We start from the raw sequence: 26367 nt of genomic DNA, 5'->3' as shown, positions 1-26367 counted from the left end.
TCCCTCCCTCGCGTGTGTAGCGTGTGTGCGCGCGCGTGTACGTGCACGTGTGTGTTTATAAAGTTGTTGAGGAATGGGTGAAATGAAAAGAGGTCCGGCTCGCAGGTCTTTTTAGCCGGTAGTTCATTGCCACGTTTAAGGACTTTATCTCGATGTTGCCGTTCAGGCAGTAAGTAAGTATTACTTTATTTCTTGTATTCAGTGTCAGAAACACGTCGCCGTGTTCACTGACTTGTTTTTGTGCAGAACGAGCAGCGGCTTTTCCGCTCTTCTGCGACAGGAGTTCACGGCGAACGTCGCGGAATTAATTCCTCCGTTTTTCTCGTGGAAGTCAAACGGAAAGGTCACTCCGACTCGTGTCGCCGTTCCCAGGGAAGACAGGTGACCGGTGCACACGCCCCTCCGGAGCACTTCAATCCCAACACGCACGTAGTTTCCACCAAACCTCATTCAGCCGCCTTTAAATAGTTCGATGTGCCTCGGAATAGTGTGTGTCTCATCGTGAATGAACATGTTCGGAAGAGACTGCATGTACTTTTTGCGTGTTATTGGTTGGAAAGTAAAGGTAGAACCGGGTTTTCCTGATCCTTCTTTGAGGGGGGAGATGTTGTGCAATTCTTCAAATGCAGATTATTTAAAGCGTCTTATGTTGCAACACTGATCCAGTTTTCACCTTTAGTAATGTCTACACTGTCAACATAAATGTCTGCTTCTGATCCAGCAACACCTAAGTGACTGTTCCTGGTAGGGATGTCCTGATCTCATTTTTTAGCTTCCGATCCGATATTTCCCGATACCGGTTTTCCGATATCGATTTCCGACATCACTTTTTGTGTTGGCAAACAGCATTTAATTTTGTGTACATTAAGAAATAGACAGGCATCCAAGCTGTGTTCAATGGCTTTTATTCTCTCACTATCACAAATAAGATAATAAAAAAATCTGATCTTTCATTCAGTTCCCTTTATTCTGTTAAATAGGACTTTGGTTGTTCAACATGCCAGTAGTTAGAAACTATACTATGAATATTCTGCAGGTAAACTTTACTATCCAACATAAAGTACCCTTTACAACTCAAAAGGTTACTCATTCAACAGTAAATACAAGTAAGCTTCACTAAACTTTACTTCTTGGAAGTCATTTTTTAACTAGCTAACCTATGTGTCCGCAACGACAAACAAACGTAACAATGGAATCATGGGAAATATTAAATATGGATCGGCCATGAAATGTAATTGGATCTTCCGATCCCGATTCACCTTAAAAACCCAGTATCGGGGCGATCTGATCCGGGTATCGGATCGGGACATTCCTGGTTCCTGGGTCATGTGGGTGTAAACAGCCACAAAATAGCACCTTTTTAAACACAAAACATCAGGATGTTCTAGATTTGATGCAAAGGAATCTGTAAACTTGCCTCCCTGCCTAACAGATTGTTACCGTGTTATCTGTATTTGCAGTTGTGAGCTATTATGACGTCAGCGGGGAGCCATGCAGACGACATGCTGGACCTTCTGTTCATCGAGGAGAGCGAGGAAGTGTACAGAAACCCCACGGAAGTGAAGATGAGTCAGATCGTGCTGCCGTGCCACGCCAATCACTGCGGGGAGCTGAGCGTGGGGCAGCTGCTGAAGTGGATGGACTCCACGGCCTGTTTGTCTGGTAGGAAAACCACCTCGGCTTCACAACATGTAACTGATGGCAGCCATGCTTCATGGAAATCTGGGCCAGTGGTTTATTCAGTAATCCTGCAGACAAACAAACCAAACCGAGGAACATAACCTCCTTGTCGGAGGTAATAATAACCGATCATGGAGCCCATAAAGCCGTACGAGTGCTCATGCAACTCTGAACTTGCACCGTGGTTATCCAAGAATATCACGTGTATTTCCATACAAAGCTGTTATGTAGATTTACCAGCGTATTTCACCAGCGTTTGATGACTTTTTTCAGTGTTGTTCTGGTCTCAGTCTTGTGTTATAACAACTGACTTAACACTCAACTGTATCTACATTCCTGAACAGTACTTTGTTAGAGGTTTGACAAATCATTGATATATAAGTTCTTCATTGTATGCATGTACATCACAATATAGCAGAATTTACAGTAACAGTTACCTTAACCAGATAAAAGACAGGAAGGTCTGTTTTTAGTGACTATCGCAAAAGAGATACCTGAGAATTGAAGGCACTTTGTCACATTAATTTGAAAAGGACTTTCTAAAGTCCATAAAACAGTCCTGCTCATTAATTTGCAACATTGCCTAATTAATCCGGAAAGATATAAGAGATAGCTACACTGCGTCACTTACTCGTTTAATATATATATATATACACAAGCAACAGATAACACGGAGGCATCCATCTTTGTGTGTGAAGCGTACATATTTACAGCTCGTGATCTTTCACTAGATGTGTAGATGCTTTGTGACTGTGTGCTGGACTACTTAGCCTAACTGTCTGTGTAAACCTTGCCAGCTGAGAGACATGCCGGCTGCTCCTGTATCACTGCATCTGTGGACGACATCCATTTTGAACACACCATAGGGTAACGTATCAGCCTCAACGCTGCTCTCCGACTGGAGGTTCTGTATCGCAGGAGAGAGGTTGATCGTGTTTGTCTGTTCGATCCAGGGTGGGAAAGGTGGTGAACATCATAGCCAAGGTCAACAGAGCCTTCACATCCAGCATGGAGGTTGGTGGACATTGTTTTTCGGTACAGTGAACATTTTCATTACAGACAAATGACTCTTTTTTCCCATGCCAGGTGGGTATACTGGTGAACTGTGAGGACCTTTACACCGACAGGCAGTGGAAGGTCTGCCACGCCTTCGCCACCTTTGTCGCCAGACGAACTGAAGCCGGGAAGGTAAGGGACTAGAAGCGGAGGATGCATTCTGAACTAAAGCTGGTTCAACTATCGCCTGAGTTTGTGTTTGTTCTGTGTGCACAGGTACAGCTGAAGCAGGTGCTTCCTCGCACGCAAACGGAGCAGATGGAGTACAGCCTGGCGGCGGAGCGGCGGAGGATGAGGCTCATCCACGCTGAGATCATCACGGACTTACTGAGCAGCAGCACAGCTCAACTGGGTACGGGCTGTAGACACGGGGCTTTGTTCCACGCCGCCACGAAAGCCACTAAAGCTCCTTGTTTCACCAGGAGAATGCCGGGAGTACCAAGAGGCCGTGGCGGCGGAGCGGACACGAGTGGAGAGTGTGGAACTGGTGCTGCCGCCGCATGCCAACCATCAAGTCAGCACCTTCGGGGGCCAGATCATGGCCTGGATGGAGAACGTGGCTACAATAGCAGCGAGGTATGGAGCTAGTTTCCCTCCGTTTATTTTAAACATGACTTAAACCAGCTTTAAAGGAAGAGTTTGTAGGTTTTTAGTTTAGAATGCTTGATTGTTTTTGGGTTAAATGAGGAGATCGAAATCACACGTGTCTGACTGTTGAATATGAAACTACAGCCAGCTTAGTTGACCAAGCCTCGTTGGAAGACTGCATCTTTCTCTATCTACCTGCACAAAATAGAAATAATTCTATTTCACAATAGAAATAAGAGTTTAGGACAAGGACAACAAAGCAGGACGAATAAAGGCAACGATTAGAAAGGACTATTATATACACAAGTAGTAAAATATAGCTGTTCCACCTTTCACTTTGTTGTGGTTGGAGTAGAACCACAAATATTATCTTTTACACTTCTGTATTTGTATGGGTTAAACAAACGAGATAAAACGTGGTAATTGGTGCACTTCAGTGATGCTTGCAGAGCCGTTTCTCCCCGTTTCCAGTTTTTATGCTGAGCTAAGAAACCTGGCTGCTGGCTTCATATTTAACAGGGGAGACATGAGAGTGGTGTCGACCTTCCCTTCTCGCTTTTGGCAAGAAAACTCAAAAAGTATATAGCGTAATAATTCCTAACAAATCCTTGTTCGCTGAGGCGATTTGTAATGTGACCAAGGTCCAAAACCTCTTTCTCCTTTTTTTCATCTAGTCGCTTGTGTAACGCTCACCCAACCCTGAGGAGCATCGACATGTTCCATTTCCGTGGCCCCTCCCACATCGGGGACCGGCTGGTACTGAAAGCCATCGTTAACAACTCCTTCAAGCACAGGTGATTCTTCACATAACCAAAGCAAAGGAAAGGGCTTGCAATGTACCTCCATAACTTACAGTGTGTTTTTACTGCACACATCTCTCCCTGAACCCACGCTGCAGCATGGAGGTGGGAGTTTGTGCTGAGGCCTACAAGGGTGGAGAGCCTCTGCGTCATATAAATAGTGCTTTTATGACCTTTGAGGTGCTGGACAGCGACAGGAAGCCGTGCACGCTACCACGTATACGACCTGAGCCCGTGGTGAGTTTTCTTAGTGTTCTGTTAAAGTAAAGAGCCTGGAAAAAAACAAATCTGCAGCTTCACAAAACAAGCATCCTAATGTGAGGATTTCTACATTTTCCATGTTTGACAGGATGGGAAAAGACGTTATAAAGAAGCGATTGCCAGAAAGAAGATTCGCCTCGACAGGTTTGTATCTTATAGAACCAGCTTTTGTCCATTGTACACCGTGTTGTTATATCAGAGGGCTGACATGGTTTAGTGTTATATTGTCAGTGTAAAGGTTGCTTAATATGTATTTTTCTATATCCCAAAGCACTCAACACTGTCATCTGCTCCCTTTTAAAAAGAATCATTACATTATGTTTTGAGTTAGAGCAGCTCTTCCACATGAATAAAAAAACACATAATTACAGTGCATGATAGCAGAATAAAGCTCAGGAAGTAATAAACACTTTCATTACTCCTTTGTTTGTCCTTTTTATTAACAATACTCTGCAGCAGCACATTACTTAGCAGGGCAGCATATCACAGCTGAGCAGACGTGGGTGCCGAGTCTGCCGAGCATAATAAGTTCATTGTTCTACAGTATAATACCCGGCTACCAGCACGATCATTATTCCACTGTTTGGTAACCGGATGTGTTGGCTAATTGCTGGGATGACATGTTTCATACTATGATCAGGTTCTGGGATCTTCCTTTAGTCTGTGAATCATTGTGTTTACAGGAAGTACATCATCTCCTGCAAGCAGACCGAAGTGCCCGTCTCTGTACCCTGGGATACAAGCAACCAGGTATTGCAATATCTGCCAAGCGGAGGCACACGTGCTTAGCGAGGCTTATTCGATATTGCTACTATATTTCAAGATTTCAGACGGTGCTTTGTTTCGTAGATGTACCTGAGCTACAATAATGTATCGGCGCTGAAACTAATGGATACCAGAAACAACTGGGTGTTAACTTCTGAGAAAAACAAGGTCAGTATTGTTTGTGTAATCGTCCAGGATGTAGCCGGTTAAATGGTTACAGCTGTTGTGATTCCAGCATGCATTCTGACCTGTATTGCTTGAGACGACCTGCAGTCACAGGGGCTGCCCATGTTGCTTGAATTAAATCGATGCAAATGAAAGTTTAAACTTAATTCTGCTCCCCAAAAGTAATTTCTAGGGATTCAAAATGTGGATGTGATGTTTAATCTGTCATGCACCCACCAGTTGGCGAGGCGTTATTTGATGGCAGTCAAGCTGACTGTGTGCACGTTGGAAAAACTGGAACAAATCCTATTAATAGACATAGAGCCCACCTCCTCTTTTGTGGATGTGCTCCATTCTTAGGTCAGGCTGTACACGCTGGAGGAAAACCACATGTTGTGTTTCAAGGTGGAGATGCACGTCAGCGTACCGGCAGAGCAGACCTTCCACCTCCTGTCAGACCTGAGGAGGAGAAAGGAGTGGGACCGGCACTATGAGTCAGTATGAGTGGCGTCATCCGGCGCACAGCCATTTACAGTTAACAGCAGAATAAGCCAAAAGGATATTATATTATTATATTGGCAACAAATTGCATCAAAAAACAGCAAAACCTACTTTTTGCAGAAGATGTAAAGCTTTATAAATAGGTCTCAATATACAGTTAGATATTTTAAAAAGGGTTCAAATTTCCTAAAACAGGCAAAGTCCCCTAAACAGGTTTCTTAGGGGACTACTTTTAGCTGCGGATTAATATACATTTGGTGCTTTAGTGGGAATTCTCCTCAGCAGGAGATAATAAACTGCAGTGCCTGTTTTCATGGTAACCCAGTGACAATGTGGTTCATTGCTCATGGGAACAACAATGGAGGTATTTATTGATTGCGTCACTGTCACTGCAGGGAGTGTGAGGTGATCAACCAAGCCGATGAGGAGGACGACCTTTACCGCGTTGCCACTCCGTCTGTCAGTAAAGGGGGCAAAGGCCAGGACTTTATCTTGCTGGCGTCCAGGAGGAAACCATGTGACACCAGGTGTTGTAACTTACTCCAAACAACACGCAGCTGTAGTTTCTCCATTTGGACCATCCCATATGTTATCTCGACGTATGATTTTCACCCAGTTATTGCCATTCTGCTTCACGCTCTCTCTCTCTCTCATGAAGTCTGATGATGCTGTTGTTGTTTGTCCCTCTAAGGGACCCCTATCTGATCGCTCTGCGCTCTGTCACTTTGCCCACTCACCCTCCCACTGAGGACTACACCAGGGGAGAGGTGCTCTGTGCTGGCTTCACTATCTGGGAGGAGTCCAGCACTGTCACCAAGGTCGGCCGTTCTGCTTGTGCGCTTGCTGTGAACACTCCCGAACACTAGCGGTTACAATGAAGACATTCAGCGGTTTTAACCGACGCGATGATGTGCTTTTTGTTTCAGATCACCTACTACAACCAAGCCACGCCGGGTGTCCTCCCCTACATCTCCACAGACATCGCCGGCCTCTCCTCCAGCTTTTCCAGCGCCTTTTCCGCCTGCAGTCACTTCCTGGAGGCCAACAAGGGCAGCCTGGCTGCTCTGCCACCCGGCACTGCTGCCGTCGCCTCCTTATAAGAGGAGGAGCAGCATCAGTAGGAATGATTAGGATCATCTCACCTCTGTTGTGGATGTGCTGTGCTCTTCGGGAGCCCATAGTTGAACGTATGGGTCCCATCCTGAGAGTCTATGCAACGGATTTTGTAGTTTCTTTCAAGTCTTATACCTCACTTCTCACTGTATGACTTTTTTTCATTCTTATTCTCTTTAATAAGGATAAAGATTTTTTTTAACTTGTTACTTGTTTTCAGATAGATTAATAGGTATGAAGCGAGAGTGCACAATGTCATTGAGTTTCTCTTTAAGCCTCTTAAGTTTTATTGTACCTAATATATTATGGGACACTGTGCTGTACTAATTTAGAGCTCAATGAATCATATTTTGGTACATAGTTTTAAGTATTTAACACAATTTCAGCTCAGAAAGTCATGCTTTTAATGGCCAGTCTTTTAGTCCAAGGAGAAATGTTTCAACCAGCCTCTTTTGCTAGTGTATTTTCTACCTCTTAAATTATTTGATTAAGACTTTAAGCTGAGATTTAGTGTGTAATGATGCTGTTTTTATTTTGAAATATATGGTGTACAGTTTTAGAGGACGACTTTTGCACTGATCGTATGATACGTTGACATTCAATGGCCAAATATCTCACATGTCAACCTGTCCTGATTTTAACTGAAACAATAAACTCAATAGACCAGTGGATTACGCTCATTTGAGCTGTTGTGTCGTGTTTGCCTCCCTCACCCCGCATTCCTACCATTCCTTAATCATTCTGTATGAAGAAAAAGGGAAAGAGAAACACAGCTGACAGCTGTATCCCACTGGACTTTGTGATTTTAGTGTTGTAAGGAGTACGACAGACTCGACGTGACACATAAAAGCTCCGACAGGTTTTAAAGGAGTTGCTTACCAGGTTTTATGCACGTTCCACGGTCACCCTGCTTCCAGGAGAGCAAAACAGGAAAGGAACTGCATCTGTAATAAAAGATTTCTGTCAGTCCAACGTGAAATTTCAGGTGAAACTATTAAATACTGTCATGCACAAAGCAGTCACCGATCCTAGGAAAGGAGTCGGTCCAAAGCCTCCCTGAGAGTGTTATTTGTGTTGGCCAGCAGCTTGACCCTCGCTGCCAGTTCACACCACTCTGCAGGCCGCTGACCAGCATGCGATCTGGTTGGTGCTATTCTCGTTGAAGGCCTCGGCCCCCCCGAGGGCCCACTCCCGAGCCGTCCTCCTCGTCCTCTCTGTTTTAGGAATGCAGCATGCCACTGCCTGTCCCCGCCGGCTCCTCACACTTTCAGACTCCATCCGACTGCTCCTTCTGCCTCTGCCAGAGGGCTTTCTATCTTTGGTTCTTGGTGCTTCGGCTCCATAGACTGGTTCGCCAACTCCTTTTGCTCGTGGTCCGCCTGCAATCTGTTAGTCGTCATCTGGGAGAGCAAAATGGTTTGAACGGTGTTCAGATAACCATGGATGGATAAGTTATACGTCTTATTACTGGACGACGTCTGATCTGTGACAAAAATTTGACCCAGCTTGCTCCTCGAGTATCTAGAATTGTGTACAAGCTTCCTTTTTTTTTTTTTTAGCATGACTGAGATATCAACAACCAATCCATGGAGATTTCCACACATTGTTGTCATGGAGATTTTCTCAGCGTGGCTTATGTAAAAGAGAATGTTGTGTGTAATTATATGCATTTTAATGCAAATGAATGCTACCAAGCCTCTTGATGTTGTCGAGCAACATGATGGCATATAAACAGTGACTTTTGGCACCTTTTTAAATAAATGATACTCTGCTATTTCTGATCAATATAACTAACGTCACAGATTAATTTAACAGGCTACATTCAGGGAGTAGATTGCAAAAAATAGATGTTTTATTATACTCATTAGCTGACTAAAGCTGATTTGTTGACATCAGTGGTAATTCGTGAAATCATGTCGACTGCAGCTCAACCCTCACCACGTGCTCCGTTCAAACCCCGCCCCTACGCTGTAAACACAACCGGCCACGTGACCCGGAAGCAGGACAGACGGAAAGGTTTGGCTTCGGAACCGCTGACCAGTATTTCCACCGACAGCATGACTCAGCAATGTGCCACGAAGTTACAGACCGCGACACGAGCGAAACTCCGGCGGTTCGAATCCCTGCGAGGTGAGTTTCGTGCAACTGCGTGTTATTGTGGAAGTGGGCGTGGCCTCACCGACGTAGACGCTTGTTGTTGTGTTCCCGTGAAGCTCGGGAGCTGCAGCCCGGGGAGTTCTGGGACGTGGTGGTGCTGACGGCCGTGGACGGGAGGCAGAGACACGCCTACGAGCTGCAGGTCCGGGAGAAGCTGGACCGGAAGGAGCTTCCCCTCGGACTCCACTACAGGGTCTTCTCGGATCCGCCTGGATCCAAGATAGGTGAGTGAGTCCGGCTCTCCAGCTTCATGTCACTGTCAACAAAGCACCACATTATTCTGATTATTAATATGATTATTCATAGGGAACGGGGGCTCCACTCTGTATGCGCTGCAGCAGCTGGATGACATCTACGGGGAGGATCTCAGCAGGCTGAGGGTCATCCTCATCCACGCAGGTTTGACTTTTGTTGCTTAAATAAAGCTCAAATAAATCATCTCTTCTTCTGTTTTTCTTCCAAAGCATGTCGGTTCATTTACTATTAAAAAAAAGGCAAAACAAATCCATAGTGATGAACAATCAGGAATATGCAATGATGACCTCCGTCTCCCTGGACGGGTCACATGCTTACATCCTATAAAAGTACTGCTCTATAAGACAGTAAACCACGTTTTTAACATGTGATCTGTCATTTAAACTCCAACACAGTCACTGTTGCTGGTGCATGAGTAAATCAACCATCCACATTAAAGAACCAAACATAATCTATGATTAATAAAGTACAGCAACACATCAGGGTCTAACGAGGTGAAAGACTGAGCACACACTCCCTACACACTCGTTCTCTTACATTATCATGTAATTAACACAGTATCTCATGTACACTCGAACACACAAGGACACAAAAACATGAATGAACATGAATTTTTGATTTTAAGCATCTTCCAAAATATTCTGTTGACACGTTTTTGGGGTTTTAAAATAAACAAAATGAATAATTAATGAATGTTAATTGAATGTTTTTCCTTTGAGGAGTTGAACATTTTAAATAATGCACATGTGTGTGGCGTTTCCTCACACACAGGAGGGCTGAGTCAGCGTCTGCCCAGCGCCAGCGCCCTGGGGAAGATCTTCACCGCCGTGCCGCTGGGCGCCCCGCTCTACCAGATGCTGGAGCTCAAACTGGCCATGTATGTGGACTTCCCATCCCAGATGAGCCCCGGTGTTCTGGTGACCTGTGCCGACGACATCGAGCTGTACAGCACCGCGGAGGACGAGGGCGTGAGGTTCGACAGACCCGGCTTCACGGCGTTAGCCCACCCCTCCCCGCTGTCCGTCGGGACGACCCACGGAGTGTTTGTGTTGGAGTCGAACCAAAGGTCGGGTGACTACGAGATGGAGAATACTTCCTGCCTGCGCTTCCTGCACAAGCCGAGCGTCGCCGAGATGCGAGACAGCGGAGCCGTCTGTAAAAGACAGAGTGGTGGTTTTTCTCTTTCTGACGCTGAGTTCGTCTACACAGACAGCACGTATTATGTCGACTTTAACACCGCAAAGTCTCTTCTTGACCTGCTGAAGGAGTTGGGGCCTTTGGACTGCGAGGTAGACGCGTACGGAGACTTTCTCCAAGCTCTGGGCCCGAGAGCCACGATAGATTACACCAGCAACACCGCCAACGTAACCAGAGAGGAGGCCAGTCTGGTGGAAGTGCGCCAAAAGATCTTCCATCTCCTGAAAGGGACTCCGTTGAACGTCATCCTCCTGAACAACTCCAAGTTTTTTCACGTCGGAACCACGTCGGAGTACCTGTTCCACCTCACCGAGGATTCGGTGCTGAGGAGTGAGCTGGGTCTCCTGTCGTCTGCCTTCAGCGTGAACACGAATGAAAGGCCCTCCTCGGGATGCTGCGTCATGCACAGCGTCATCGACCCCGGCTGCTCCCTGGCAGCTGGATCGGTGGTGGAGTACTCCAGACTGGGAGTGGGAGCTTCGGTCGGCGGGCGCTCCATCGTCAGCGGCTGCCGGGTCGCCGCTGGCCTCTCGGTGCCCGACGGAGTCTTCGTGCATTCTCTGTGCGTCAATCACGAGCACCAAACGGGGTTCGTAACCGTCGTCTTTGGGATCGACGACAACTTGAAGCGTGCCGTGGAAGCCATGGAAGAGCTGAAGCTGTGTGGTCTCAGCCTTGCAGAGTGTCTGTCCCGCTGGGGTCTGAGGAACCAAGACCTCAGGTTCTCCGGTGATGCGTCCAGCCGCAGCTTGTGGAACGCTTGTTTGTTCCCCGTTTGCTCTGATCAGCAGCGCTCCTCATCGGTGTCTCTGGAGATGCTGCAGGCCGCCCTGGGCGGCTCCACCATCGCCTTACCCAAAGACTCAAAGCTGGTGTCCATGCAGGAGTCCTTACAGTGGAAGAACCTGGAGGAGATGCTGAAGTTCAGGAAGGGACTCTATGAAGACATCTCACAGAGCCAACCCAGCTATCCAAGTTACTGATTTAGATTGTGTCAGTTTAAGTACGAGAAAATAGCATTCATTCAATAAAAAATCATTTTCAGGACTGAGTTTTCTATGTTTTTGTAATTGGAAAAATAACTTCCTGGTGTCTTTTAGAAGCTTTGTGCTCTTCATCTCATCTCATGACCATCGTCTTATAACACTGTAATAATAAGGGCACTTTATATTTCTTCATTTTTGGTCAGGTGTAATAACCATTAATTATGAATTGCCACTTCAGCCATTGTTAATGTTTTTAATTACACCTATGGTTCTCCTGCTATGACAGAAAATATACAGGTATATATAGGGTCGCCCATGAAGTTGGAATAATTTGCAAATGTATTTTTATAGGCCAAACAAATGTTATGCATGAATTAATTTCACCTGGGTAACTGGGACACAATGTAATCATGGCGCCTGCTCAACAGTGATCACTGATGCATTTAAATAGGAATAAACAGAGGATTGTGTCTGAAATATTCCACCTTTATAACAGTGTATACACACATATATACTGTATAAATGTATATATATTACACACACACATATATACTGTATAAATATCAGTATATACTTCAGTCATGTATGTCATTCTTCTGTCATAGCCTATATATATAATAAATTGAGAGTACACACACAGTCACACTGAAACCCACCTGCTGTCATATGGAGGGAGATCAGTTGTTGTAGTTGTTGGACATTCCACTGAAAGGTGTTTATTTTTAGCCTCCAGCCATGATCCCCCCGCTTTATCTGGACCTGTGATATTGTGGCAGAGTGAGCGATTGTATTACTGCCGTAGCAAACTATACAGCACATATTACAAGAGAATAGAGACCTCATCAATGGGAAATTACAAATCCAGACCGTCTCAGACGTGCACAGGTAACTGCTCCGTGTGTTTGGGATTGTTTGGGGATTTACTGTTAACGTCAGATGTGTCCACAGGACAGAAAACAAGGGATTTGTGTCATCATTCTCCATCACAAACTGACCTTTTCAAACTGTGGTGACTGCCAATTATATGGTAACGCTCAAATACAGTTTGTATTTATGCACATGGGCAGTAGTAAGAAATGGAAATATTAAATTGTTATGTCTAACCCTGGCTGTGAAGACGAGTGGAAGAAGAAGGTGGGGGAGTCCTATTCTGTCATCGTTGAAAAGCTGGACGATGACCTCAAGCTCAAAGAAAGTGAGCTTGCAGAGCTCAACCTTGCTTTCAGGTGAACAAAACATTTTCCAATTTTTAAAACTGGAATAGAATGAACTGCATTTTAATGTATCCAGTTCTGCTTTTCATGCCTGTGTTCTCTTCAGTGGGCTTACTTTTCTGTGTCAGTCAGGGGTGTCATTTCTCAAAAGAGGGTTGATGTTGATTTTCTGTGGCTCAGCTCCGATGAAGCGTTTCGGAAGGTGAACTACAGCTACCGGACAGAGAAGGGGCTGTCGCTGCTGCATCTCTGCTGCGTGTGTGGAGGTATGCATGACTGCCAGGGTCTATTAATAACGCCTCGACAAAATGTGGCAGTGGAAGGGAGGATTACTGTGAACTGACTGACATGTCTGAAGATGACCTCTCTGATGTTGGTCGCAGAAATGGAAACAGGAGATATGACATACATGTGAACATTCAGTGTAAATTCACAATAAATAAGTTATAATATGAAGGATTTGTGAGCAGGTAGCAAGGCCCATATCCGCACCCTGATGCTCAAAGGCCTGCGTCCTTCCAGACTGTCCAGGAACGGATTCACTGCACTTCACCTGGCTGCTTACAAGGTGAGGAGAATTCAATAGTTTCACATGTTTTCTAAGTGCATCCGTGTCTTTGTCTTGCTTGTGTCGTGTGGCAAAGAACCTTCCTGCCACATGGTGGAGTGCAAGCACCAGTGGTAGAAGAAGTACTCAGATCGTTTACTTCAATGAGAGTAGCAATACCACAGTGTAGAAATACTATGTTACAAGTAAAAGTTCAAACTCTTCTTTAGTACAAAACATATCTGTATTACACATGGAGAAAATCTGATATAGTTTGACAGATAATAATAAATTCTAAAAGATTTGGCAGCCATTCTTGGACCATCTTGCTCATTTTGATGCAGACCTTGAGCAACTGTGACATTCACAATAGACTACTCACCCCTTCCTTGATATATTTTGTGTTAATTTTGAGTACTAGTGATGCAACAATACATGTCATTGTTTGTTTTTTCCTTTTATTTTATTTTCTATTTTCATTTTGGCATAATTTCTTACTCCTAGTTTTTGTCTCCTTATACTACTTGGGAAAAAACTTAATAAACATATTGTAGAAAAAAAAAGTACAAAACATTAGCATCAAATATGCTTTAGTACCAAAAGTACACAATATGTCGTTGGAGTATTATGATTATGGATGCATTAATGAGTACATCCCTTCAATGTTGCAGCTGATAGTCATTTGAATGGCTTTATATTCTGGCCTGTGAATCCTCTGAACCACAGGATAATGCCGAGCTGCTGACTGCACTCCTCCATGGAGGGTCCGACGTGCAGCAGGTGGGCTACGGCGCCCTCACGGCCCTGCATGTCGCCACGTTGGCTGGGCACCACGAGGTGAGAGCTGGGCATTTCTGTCTTCAATTACAGTGAGGAAAAATGATCAGCAGCTTTATTGCCTTTATTTGTTTTCTCTGCCAGGCAGCAGATATACTCCTGCAGCACGGAGCCAATGTAAATGTCCAGGATGCCGTGTTTTTCACCCCGCTGCATATCGCTTCTTATAACAAACATGAGCAGGTAAAGTTCCCATATTGACCGTTAATTTGACATCAATACAAACATGTTTCTCATCTGAAATCATCTCCTCGTCTCACTCTGCCTTTCAGGTGACTAAGCTGCTGTTAAAGTTCGGAGCGGATGTCAATGCGAGCGGTGAGGTGGGTGACCGGCCGCTGCACTTGGCTGCAGCCAAGGGTTTCCTCAGCATCATCAAGCTGCTGACGGGGGAAGGGAGCAAAGCTAACGGTGAGCCTTCAAGCTTCCATGCATTGAGTAAAGATGGCCCTGAGTTAGGCCACGTTTAGCGAGGAAATTTAGAGAAACTAATATAATATTATAATAATATAATATTTCCCCCCCTACCTTTTCAAAAATAACATTGTGCACACATTTTTCTCAAAAGTTGTCATTTACATCAACCTGCATAAATCCGCTGTCGAGCGCCGTTATAACGATGCCAAACCTATGGGGGGCAGTGTAGGGAGAAGGATGAAAGCCATGCAAGCCAATCAGAATCCTCAGAATCAACAACAACCATTAACACGAGCGACTTCCTGTGACGCTTGAGAACCTAAAACCTGTTTTTCCAAGTTGACACAACAACACATAACCGGCATTATCATAAATCTCTTTTTAGAAATCATTGTTTTCTGTGATAAAAACGGGGTTTTCGTGTAAATGAGAGGCCAAACCGTGTGGAGATATCTGCGTTTTCCCTTCATAACTCCTTAACCTCACTGCTCTTTTCTCCAGTTAATGCTCAGGACAACGAAGATCACGTTCCTCTCCACTTCTGCGCCCGCTTTGGTCACCACGAGGTCGTGCGTTTCCTCCTGCAGGGCAACTTTGAGGTGCAGCCTCACTCCGTCAACATCTACGGGGACACGCCGCTGCACTTGTAAACACATTACAGTGTCACTATCCTTCTACGAGCTTCTGGAAGATGACATGAAGCAGAGATGAAGTGCTGCATTTAATGTCTCAACAGGGCCTGCTATAATGGGAAATTTGAGGCGGTGAAGGAGATTATAAAGCATTCCGGCGCAGACAGTCTGCCAAAGGAGAACATATTCAGTGAGACGGTGCTTCATAGGTATTGTCTCACATGCTGTATTTATTGAGAGTCTAAACACCAGAAACACTGATGCAAACACATGCTGTACATAGACACGAGGTGACGATGAGTGTGTCTTCTGTCACAGTGCGTGCACCTATGGGAAAGACCTGGAGATGGTCAAGTTCCTGCTGAGCCAGAATGCCATGAGCATCAACCATCAGGGCAGAGATGGACACACAGGTGCCTCAAAGCTCCGCATGCAAAAAGATTAAACCAGGTGTGTTTTATAACTATAACTGATTAATAAATACTCATGTTTAGCTCTACACAGTGCCTGCTTTCACGGCCACATCCGGCTGGTGCAGTTCCTGCTGGACAGCGGGGCAGACATGAACCTGGTGGCATGCGACCCCAGCAGGTCCAGTGGGGAGAAGGATGAGCAGACCTGTCTGATGTGGGCCTATGAAAAAGGTCTGTCTCTGTGCTGATAAGCTGCCAGAGAAGACTGGATGAAAACTAATATATGCGTATCCTCGTCAGGTCACGATGCCATCGTCACCTTGCTGAAACATTACAAACGTCCAGATGACTCCCCCTGCAATGAGTACTCCCAGCCGGGGAGGGGTGAGTCACCCACCTCTACACATGATCATCCAACCGAAAGAAATCACAAGAGTCAAGCCAGTTTTCTGTCTCTCTTCCAGATGGGTCTTACGTTTCCGTCCCATCTCCTCTGGGAAAGATCAAAAGCATGACTAAAGGTAGCGAGGTGGAGTGGAGCATCATATCATCTGAATTGGATGACATGCCTTTTTGAATTCACCGCTTTACAGAGAAATAAAGTGATTCTCAAATGTGCCTAGAGCAGATCATCCTGGAAAGTGCATTCCATTCAAAAGAGCAGTTTTCTTTGTGGGGAAATGATGCATTTAACGGCAGCAAAGCTTTCCATTGATGAGATAACATTTACATGTTTTGTCTCCATTTTCAGAGAAGGCAGAAGTTCTCCTGCTCCGGGCCAGCCTCCCTTCTCATTTCCAACTCCAGCTGTCTGAGCTGGAGTTCAATGAAATCATTGGATCAGGTAACTCTGTTCGTTGTGTTTTCTTAGCTTCAGACAATCAGATGATATAACTCAGCATCACATCTGTTTAACACTCAGGCTCCTTTGGAAGAGTCTACAGAGGCAAATGCAGAAATAAAATCGTCGCCATAAAACGGTACTTCTCTCTTCTTCTTACGTAAAGATGATATTTCACATCCCACCTTTGCTAAAAGGGTAAAAACTGATGAGCTCTTTGATATCCACTGTTGTTTGCAGCTATCGGGCCAACACATACTGCTCCAAGTCAGATGTGGACATGTTCTGCAGAGAGGTCTCCATCCTCTGTTGCCTCAACCACCCGTGCATCATTCAGTTTGTGGGGGCGTGTCTGGACGACCCCAGCCAGTTCGCCATCGTGACTCAGTACGTCTCTGGAGGCTCCCTGTTCTCTCTGCTGCACGAACAGAAGAGGTGAGGATACGCTATATCACCTAGTGACACACTTACGCCACGAAACTTTACAACTTCCAACCATTTTTGGCACTTACAACTACAGAAAGATAGAAAGAAACACTTCCTTATAGCTCCTTTTTTTGAAAGAAAAAGTAGAAAACGGATGAAAGAAGGAGCAGCATTTCCTAATTTTTATTTTTTTTTAATTCCGATATCTGGTCTAGAGTGGGATCCTAAGCATCCTGCATAAACTATTTGAGTATTATCAACACCAACAAAATATGTGTAAGCTTGGCCTATATTAGATACTATTTTAAATGTAAAAATAAACCATTGTAAAAGTCACAAGGCAGTCAACACTGTAGGCTCCCCGGCATATATGACTTACATTTTAGGCTTCAGATGTATTAAAAATACATCTGGTATGGGAGGAGGCCAAAGATTTTTCTTCATTCAGTATTATCGAACACGTTGCACGATTAAAGTCATCACACGGTAGATTAAATACAGAAATCCAGAAACAACTAAAGGTGTGGAAATGTCTTGATTCTACGATGCTTGGCGATTTTTGCCATAAGGGACACATTGCATCATAATGCAGTCCAATGCACCACGACCAACTAGAAACTAGGAAACAGAGTCCAAATACTCAAACTGAAAATGTTTGGGCCCTTAAATGTGTTTCTGTTTGTTAAATTCAGCAAATGATGCTTAAATAGTAGAAAACTAGAAGTTAAAATCCCATGCAGTCAACCTCAGGTGTGTTTTATTCACTTTAACGGTGACTAAATCCAGATACAGCGCCCTAAAAGAGCTCAAACTACCTTAAGGAGTTCCTCAGTGTCTAACAAGGACATGGTTTCGGGTCTCATTATCCTCCTTGGAAGCGCCCCCCTTCGGCCGGGATCATCATTGATCCAGATGAAGTGTTCCTCTAACTGTGTGGCCAGGTGCCGTCTTCATGCACCGTCCTATTGATCTGTGTAAAGTGCTGTGAGTGATTGGCAGGCACCATTGATCTGGCACTAAGTGGTCGCTGCTTTAATGATGTGTCACTGGACAGGCTTATCGACCTGCAGTCCAAGCTCATCATCGCCATCGACGTGGCCAAGGGCATGGAGTACCTGCACAACCTCACCCAGCCTATCATCCACAGGGACCTGAACAGGTGGGTGCCGTGGTAACGGGGTGTATGCTGGGATGGCAACTGGTGTCATTAATACATGTGTTCCTTCCAGCCACAACATTCTGCTGTACGAGGACGGACATGCCGTAGTGGCTGATTTTGGAGGTAAGAGATATTTTGCAGTGTACAAGGAATTAAAGCTGCATTAAGCATTAAAAAAATAAAAAAATAAAAAACTACATTTGTGAGAGAGAGATCATGTTGATTTCCTTAGCAATAAAACTCACCCTCACTGTAGGGATGTTAATAATTAACCGTTAACAGACAATAAGCATCAGTTAAAGCTATCGTCTACATTCTGAGACAGAGTTGAAAAAAGCACCCCCCCCCCCCAACCAAGCCCCTCCCCTCAGTGTCCACGATTTGACGATGCGGGATGACGAGGAGCAGGGGAGACGAGGGGATTGGATGGAGGGTACGAGCCAATGGGAGCCTTCCGGAGCAATGGCTCCCATTGGTCAATTTCTATGCAGGCCTACGACTGATAGACTGAATGGATTTTTTTAATTCCAAAGCGTAGACCATAGGTTGCAGGTCAGTGGCACTAATATTGCTGGTTATCAGTTAATGATTTATTATTGAGGGTCACAAAAAAAAAAAGATATTTGCTGTCAGTTTGCTTGCTTTCTTCTCTACTCTGTTTTTGAAACTTTACCTGTGTAATGACCACAACAGCTCCTTTAATTTAATGGATATGAAAAAAACAAACCCTCTGAACCAAAGAAAATGTGCTATTTAAATGAGTTTGGTTTGGTGATCACTATCGGTCATTATTCCAGATTTCTCTACAGTTTCAAGTAACTGTGACAGATGTTAACAGATGTTATGTCTATACATACTGTAGGTTTTAGTTGGTACCAATCCAGGTAACGATCCTTCCACAAAGCAGAGGATTCATCCGACCAATGGGAATGTAGATCTATAAATGTCTGAATGCTAAAACTTAACATTCTTTAATGACATTGGAATTATTTTGTTATAGCAAAATATGTTCAGCCTATATTAACACAAATATTACACATGAAAACAGGATTAAACTGCTTCAGCTGATATTTGAGGAAGCAATAAAACACACATTTTACATACTAGATATTAAACCTACAAACCTTATTACTCTCAGAGAAGCAAATGGTATTATTCTGTAGAAACAGTACATTTCTTAACAATTGAGTAAACAATAGCAGAAATACTCTGAGCAGTAAAACAAAGTACACAATTAGCGAAAATGCTACTTGACAAATCACTTAATTATCTCTAGTAACATCTTCTCTTGTAGTAAAATGTTAGATATTAAGACACTTTAAGCATCAAATTAATTTCCCTTTAAACACTTTACATTTAGAAACCACAACAAAAGTGACTTTGCTGCTAACACACAACTAAAACTAGCAGAACAGCAGTGAGAAGCTAACGTTAGCTTACCAGAGGCGGCACTTCCGGCGGTGCGGCTGCAGGGGAACACTGTCACGTGATAACTGCTTCACCGTTGTTGACTCGGCGCGGTAACTCGGAGGGCGCCCTCTGTCGACATAACGGCGTAACTGACTCACTTCCGGTTGGTTTTAGTAAGTGATGGCAAAGGCTCAAAAACAATGTGACTACTGAAGTAAGTAGTTTTAATTGTTATAATTGTATTAGTTTATATTTTAACCTGTTTTGCTCAATCTGGGATAAAAAATAAAAAAAACTTTACAATTACAGATTTGGAAAGTTCTCCTGAAAAAAGGGGTAAAATAATTTACAATAAAGACATTTTCTGACACATTTATTGCAAAAAAAAAAAAAAAAGACAAAAAGATCCAGGCGGCCTGGCATAATGAAAGTACTAAAAGGGTTCTTCTAGTTATCAGAGATGTTATTTTGCTCAGTTTAATTTGAATAAAGTCTCAATCAAAGTACAGCTAATCTGCCTTCTCTCTTCCTCTCCAGAATCTAGATTCCTACGATCTGTGGACGAGGATAACATGACCAAGCAGCCGGGGGTCAGTGCCTTTTTCCTCTCTTTGATTTTTTATTTTTTTTATTTTTATGACACACAAAACCTTTTGGAATTATTTTTTTTTCTTTTGCAAAAACCCGCTCACACCATCTGCAGCATCCACAGCAGAAGAAGGCACTCTTTGTATTCTACTGTTATTCAAGCCAGAGCTTCTGCTGGCACCTGCCATCAATCACCCCACCAGCTAAAAACAGAAAAACTGCCGTCATGCAGATTTGCTCTTAATGTGCTGACTCATCACTGCCCAAAGTGCTTGGCCTGCAGTTTGGTGTTAAGTGTGTTACGTCTCCTGGGAGCTGCCTGTTGGGAGGAACTACTTGCCCTTGCTGGGACACAGTGTTTATGTCGGCAACCGGGCCTCGTTTCACGTGTGCGACGGCCTGAATCTCCCCGAAGCAATACATATTCACTGCCTGTATCGTGTGTGTGTGTGTGTGCATATGTGTGTGTTGTACAGAACCTGCGTTGGATGGCTCCGGAGGTGTTCACCCAGTGTACTCGCTACTCTGTGAAGGCAGACATGTTCAGCTACGCCCTGTGTCTGTGGGAGCTGCTTACCGGAGAAATCCCCTTCGCTCACTTGAAACCTGGTATTTTTCTTCACATCAGGTGATAGAGTGCATGTGTGTGTGTGTGTGTGTGTGTGTGTGTGAGAGTGTGTGTGTGTGTGTGTGTGCTTGTAAGGGGAACCTACAAGAGTTTTCGTACATTATTCACCTTTTCCCCCCTAACATCACCATCTGAGCAGGTGTAAATAACACAGTCAGCACCTGATGCTTGCATTTCATTAGGCTTAATTGGAGTTTCAATCATGATACATTCAATGTCTCTACAAAATATCTGGCGATCAATGTCATAGTTGTTGAGATATTTCAGTCCGGAGCAAAGAGTTTCCATCCAGAGAGCCACGGTTATCTTAAACACAAAAAATCAAATATAACACAAAGACGGAATGAAAATCGTACTCAACGGAAGTAGATTGAAGACGTTCTTCTTCCCACAGCCGCCGCCGCAGCAGACATGGCCTACCATCACATCCGGCCTCCCGTTGGCTACTCCATCCCCAAACCCATCTCTGCTCTCCTGATGAGAGGCTGGAACGCCTGCCCGGAGGTAAACCACACCTTTATATCATCAGATCAATGAATCCACAGCACATTTCACAGTATTCAATCTGTCAAATAACCTCACCTATAGCATCCTTTGATGTCATTAGATGCACCTGATGCTGAGTCAGCAGCTCCTGCAAACGCGTGTCCCCCAGGTGACACATTATTGCACGGCTGTTCACATTTATAAGCGTCCTCCCTCGGTGTCTGATGTTCTTAATTAGCCAGGCATGTTTTTGCTCTCTGCCTCATTAAGGCGCACGACCGAGCATGTTGGTACGCCTCCTCCCTGTTTTCCCAGTTAGAAGGCTGCCAACCAATTGCTTGCTCCCTCTGCGATGGCCTCGTCCCAGTACAACTTTGTGAAAACACTGTAAGGAGAGCGTGATCAGAACACGGTCACAGGTTTCCTGATTGCTTTTTAAGACCATTAAACTGCAGCACAAGTCTGTTCTTCGAGTCCTAAAACTTGGAAATGGGTTCTTCTGTTTCCCTCGCCTCAAGCTGTTTTTTTTTTATTTGGACTTTTGGTTTTGATGCCTTGAAATAAGGCTTTGGTTAACACAAGCTGAAGAGATTTAAAGTGTTGCACTACAACATAAAATATATCAGTAAATACTCCACTTGTGAATTTTGAAACTTTAGCGAAATGAAATAAAAAACTAGGGGTTTGAATCTTTGGCTTCACAGCGATTCGATTCAAGGAGTAATTTTTTTTGTGGAAGATTTAGTAACTTTTAACCAAAATTCTACATCCATGAAATAAACATGCAATAATGCGAGTGAGACTATCTGTTTTCTTCTGAAAGGTAAACAAATAAACAAACCACAGAATTACTTATTAAACATATTTATTCTAAAAAAGTAGTCCTGCATAATATTTCATGCTGAATACAAAAATGTAATTAAATATTGCTCAGTTATTTTACCATTTTTCAATCGGCTACATGCTGGCAGGGGAGAGTGTCTTAAACGTCTTCAAACATTAATCATAATTCATAAGATTTAACGCATTTATATTGATTATTAGTGAAACTAAAGTGATTCATTCTATTTATTTATTTTAGCAGAACGATTTAGTTGAATCTAGGACTGACAATCCATTCATCGATGCATCGTTACACTAGGGACAACTAAACGTCATCATGCTAGTTTTAGCTTGGTGGTGGTGGTGACATCATCCGGCTGAACAAGTATCTGGTTCAGTATCTGTTTTCTGCTATAATCTAAAATCCAAGGGGAAAAATCAAATCCAAATGTGTTCATGTTTGTAGTTTTGTGCTCGTGTTCTTGTGTTTCTTTGGTCTGCTGGATTAAAAAGCAGCGTGGCCTCGATCTGATGATGTGATGTATAATTGAGCAGCTCCGGCGGTGGCGGTGTTTGTTCTTTTACAGTGAGGAGGGAGATCTGACGCAGAGTTCACCTTTGCTTTCTGTGTGTGGAACCTGAAACAAACTGCAGCTGAGAGGATGAATTAGAGTTTATCTTTTTCTGATTTTAGGACAGGCCCGATTTCTCTGAAGTGGTTTCCAACCTGGAGGAATGCTTGTGCAACGTCGAGGTATACCCCATCCCGTATCTTCTCATGTCATCCGGTTCAACCCCGCGGTGCATGTGATGATGTTGTTTCTGTGGCAGCTGATGTCTCCAGCCTCCAGTAACAGCAGCGGCTCCCTGTCGCCCTCCTCCTCCTCCGACTGTCTGCTGGCGCGAGGAGGACCCGGCCGGAGCCACGTGGCCGCCCTGCGCTCTCGCTTCGAGCTGGAGTACGCTCTCAACACGCGGGCCTACGCCTACTGGTCCCAGAGGTAGGAGGAGTCAAGCCACGTTCACACTCAGCCAGTCAGGTTCTAGTCAGGTTGTTTCCATGATAAATGGACCTGCATTTATATAGTACTTTTCTAGCTAACTAGCTACTCAAGGCGCTTTACACTACATTCAGTCACTTTAACCCGTTCACACATTCACACACTGATGGCAGAGGAGCCGCCTCACATCAGGATCTAACTCATTCACACACCGATGGCGCAGCATTGCGGGCAATTTGGGGGTTCAGTTTCTTGCCCAAGGACACTTTGGCATGTAGACTGGAGGAGCCGGGATTCGAACCGTCAATCTTCTGATTGGAGGACAACCCTTCCATGACCCACTGATAACTCTGCTGATGTGTCTTCCTAGTTCAGTGACTCAGCAACACATGACAACATGACTGTGGCCTCACTTAGGTTAGTAATTCATTTACTTAAATATCGTCAAAATTCATATAAAACACAGCCATTGCATGTGTCACACTCCTACAGAATCAAACCCGACATACTGGATCAGGAAGTGTAAGGATGCATTTGTTTCCATCCAACATACAAACATTCACAAGTGGAACAAATTGACAAAGATGGAACATTCTGCATGATTCCGAGGCTTCGTTTCATGCCTCAGGTTTACTTCCAGACTCATTTTGGTGGATAGTTCCTGAAGAGTTTTGAAAATGTTCCTGTCTAAACAAATACAACCTTCTTCAAATGATGTCTTTCTCAAACCGACCTTCCAGACAGAACTGAGAGAAAATAAAATCAGGATCTAATTCATATTTGTTATCCAACAACTGTTAAACGCCCAGCTGCATTTACAGCCATAATAAAGGTCAATTATAAGGTTAAAGACTAAATGCAAACTAAAAGGTTCCCCTTAAAGTTGCATTTAACAGATACGTTTGTGTGTGAATAATAATCTACACAATTTGATCCGGGAACTTCCCACCAAGACATCCGAGGTCGTTTTCCTCCAAGGGGAAGTTCAGTTAATGTTTCAGCTTAAAACGCTGCCAACGAGAATCCCACAAACATTGTGTTCTGGGCTCTAATATGGACCGGCTTTGTGAAAACGGCTCCCTGTGAACAATCGTTACGCCAGAAACACGTAAACCAGTTAAGATACTCTGTGAGGATCAGAGTTGCTCGGAAACCGAACAGGAAACAAAGGAAAGCAGACGCAATAAAACATGCATGGCATTCTGGGCGTGTGTGTGTGTGTGTGTATATGTATCTCTGTGTGTGTGTGTCTGTGTGTGTGTATATGTATCTCTGTGTGTGTGTGTGTGTGTGTGTGTGTGTGTGAGTGTGTGTGTGTGTGTGTGGATGCCTGGTAACAGTCACTATGAACCCAGAAACAGGAGATGTGGTTACTGTGTTGTGGCAATGACTTGTCAGTAAAGCCCAAATCAAAGTGAGATAAGAACCTCCCGGTGTTTACAAGCCAAACAAAAGGGTTCAGTTCATCCACATGGAGGTTCACTTTCACAGATCGGGCCAAACGTGTTCAAATGTCAAATGCTGAGCGGCAGAAATGGTGTGCAGATTGTGTTCGCCCCGTCAAACCTGTCATCACTTCTGTCAACGGAACTCCTGAAGAGAAAGTGACGTTAGTATTAGATTTCCCCTGCTTCTGTCTGACTGCATCTCCTCTGTCTTCCTCCATGTAAAGGAAGCTGTGTATGTTTCTGGAGAAGTGTTGCTTTGCTGTGGATTCATGTTTGGGGCTGATTTGATTTCCAGTGAGCGGCGGCGTGCGTCCGGAGGGCTTTCACTGGAGGAACTCAGGAGGAACATGCAGTTTTCTCCGATTGATCGAAACGGTTTGTTCTCAGAATGCGTCATCTTGGAATGTGCTTTCGAAGAGTTGTTCTTATTCAATATCGTCTTATCCCCCCCTGATCTTATCATTTATTTTATTCTCTACAAAATTTCTGTTTTATTTTAAATTTCATATATTGTGACTCTTCACAACGGTGCTAAATCCCATATTCAGAGCGTTATTATATGAGCAAATAGGTCTTTGCTACTGTTTGTAGCAGATACCTGTTTGGAAAACACTGTCAGCACTTCTGCCATGTTTGCACTGTTAGCTGCAACCAGCTGGCTCAGCCATCGCCATGTTGAGAGCTGTTGAGAGGCAATAGAAATGCTCCCAATCTCTTCTATAGCACCTTTGAAAGATGAGGCTGGTGGTATTCTATATTTTTATTATTGTCAACAAATCCCACTCAAAGATCAAATCCCACAAAAATATTATACTTATATATATTTACAACCTTCCCTACCCTGTCTGTGGAATTAAGCCCCAAATATACAGCCACTAATGCACAGATTCATTCAGGAAAAATTTAATTTCTACAATGAAGGAAATTCTCAAACAGCCGGGCAGCGTAGTTTTATGCAAATTAGTCAATTAGTCACTATTTTCAGTGGCGGATGAAAACACATTTGTTTAGTTGAGTATTTCTGGCAGCAGGACAATGTATGTGGGATCAAGTCCAAATAAATTACCCTTATTTCAGTGTTAACAGTAGTAAAGAACTAATGCTGTCAATATTATTATTCATTAAACTGACCATAAATGGTGCGTCGTTATTGATTATTGGTCTCTTTCAGGGTACGTGTCTGATCCCATGAGCACCATGAGATTCTGCTCTTCTTACAGCAGCAGCGGCAGCTTCGAGGACAGTAACTGAACCCTCCATGATCACCAGATTGGTTTTTAACTGCAACCATATACATGTAGCGGTAGACGTAGCAGATATTGCTAACCAGCTGTATTTGGATGATGGTTTATACATTTACAGTGCATTTTTAGTTCCATTATCGCTAGTTTTGTGGAATAAGAAGTTTATTTGTTACGTACGTTATGTTTTTTAAAAATATTTTGTTTTGTTTTATAAAATCTGTACGTGTAAAATTTGTGGTTTGCATATATCTGAAATACAAATGTGTGCATTCTCACGTCTTCATTCAAGATTAAAGTAAAAAAAAAAAGGAAGAAAAAACCAGAAGAAGAAGCAGAAAGTTAATATCCATCTCCCTTGTTTTATTTTTTGATCAACATTCAATGGCTGACATGAATCCAATGAAAAGATGAGGCGTCAGAAAGCCACACTAGCAACACAAATAAATATCAGGTATCTTTGAAATAAGAGGTAGTGTGGCAGCAGCATTGTGTCTTTGCTTTGATGGTTCACCACTCTTTCATTCAACTGAATAACAAATTAATTGTCCGTTTCAGCTTCGGTTTCAATCCAAACACATAATTCTATCAGAGCACTAATATGATCAATAACAATGACAGATCTGGATCAAAGTGCTGCGACATCAGTGAACGCGGGACAAACCAAGCTGTGGGACGAGCATGAATTATTCACTGGGTTTGTGAGCGTGAGTGGAAGAGTATCCGTTTACGG

General features: G+C 43.8%; 2 protein-coding genes across 2 annotated transcripts; both read left to right on the top strand.

Moving 5' to 3' along the window:
• Positions 1-24: 24 nt before the first annotated feature.
• Positions 25-7598, top strand: acot11b (acyl-CoA thioesterase 11b). Its single transcript, XM_084011924.1, has 16 exons — positions 25-173; positions 1461-1662; positions 2478-2547; positions 2634-2694; positions 2767-2868; positions 2953-3088; positions 3159-3312; positions 3999-4118; positions 4223-4361; positions 4474-4529; positions 5069-5135; positions 5235-5318; positions 5676-5809; positions 6212-6343; positions 6508-6634; positions 6743-7598. The coding sequence occupies exons 2-16, from the start codon at positions 1473-1475 to the stop codon at positions 6914-6916; spliced, it is 1746 nt and encodes a 581-aa protein (XP_083868050.1). The 5' UTR covers positions 25-173; positions 1461-1472; the 3' UTR covers positions 6917-7598.
• A 1324-nt stretch (positions 7599-8922) lies between these two features.
• tnni3k (TNNI3 interacting kinase) lies at positions 8923-25859 on the top strand. The gene is made up of 29 exons (XM_084011094.1): positions 8923-9059; positions 9143-9310; positions 9393-9485; positions 10113-11513; positions 12206-12409; positions 12642-12750; positions 12919-13004; positions 13209-13306; positions 14012-14122; positions 14207-14305; positions 14395-14533; positions 15041-15185; positions 15276-15380; positions 15490-15584; positions 15666-15815; positions 15885-15968; positions 16049-16105; positions 16336-16428; positions 16507-16564; positions 16666-16860; positions 17906-18010; positions 18081-18133; positions 19958-20010; positions 20485-20617; positions 21031-21140; positions 22639-22698; positions 22776-22945; positions 24689-24768; positions 25565-25859. The coding sequence occupies exons 1-29, from the start codon at positions 8987-8989 to the stop codon at positions 25642-25644; spliced, it is 4407 nt and encodes a 1468-aa protein (XP_083867220.1). The 5' UTR covers positions 8923-8986; the 3' UTR covers positions 25645-25859.
• Positions 25860-26367: the final 508 nt, after the last annotated feature.

The sequence above is a fragment of the Eutrigla gurnardus genome (genome assembly GCF_963514095.1).
Source record: "Eutrigla gurnardus genome assembly, chromosome: 6".
Lineage (NCBI taxonomy): Eukaryota > Metazoa > Chordata > Actinopteri > Perciformes > Triglidae > Eutrigla > Eutrigla gurnardus.
The sequence above is the reverse complement of the archived record's forward strand: the minus strand, read 5'-3'. Positions and strand labels throughout refer to the sequence as shown.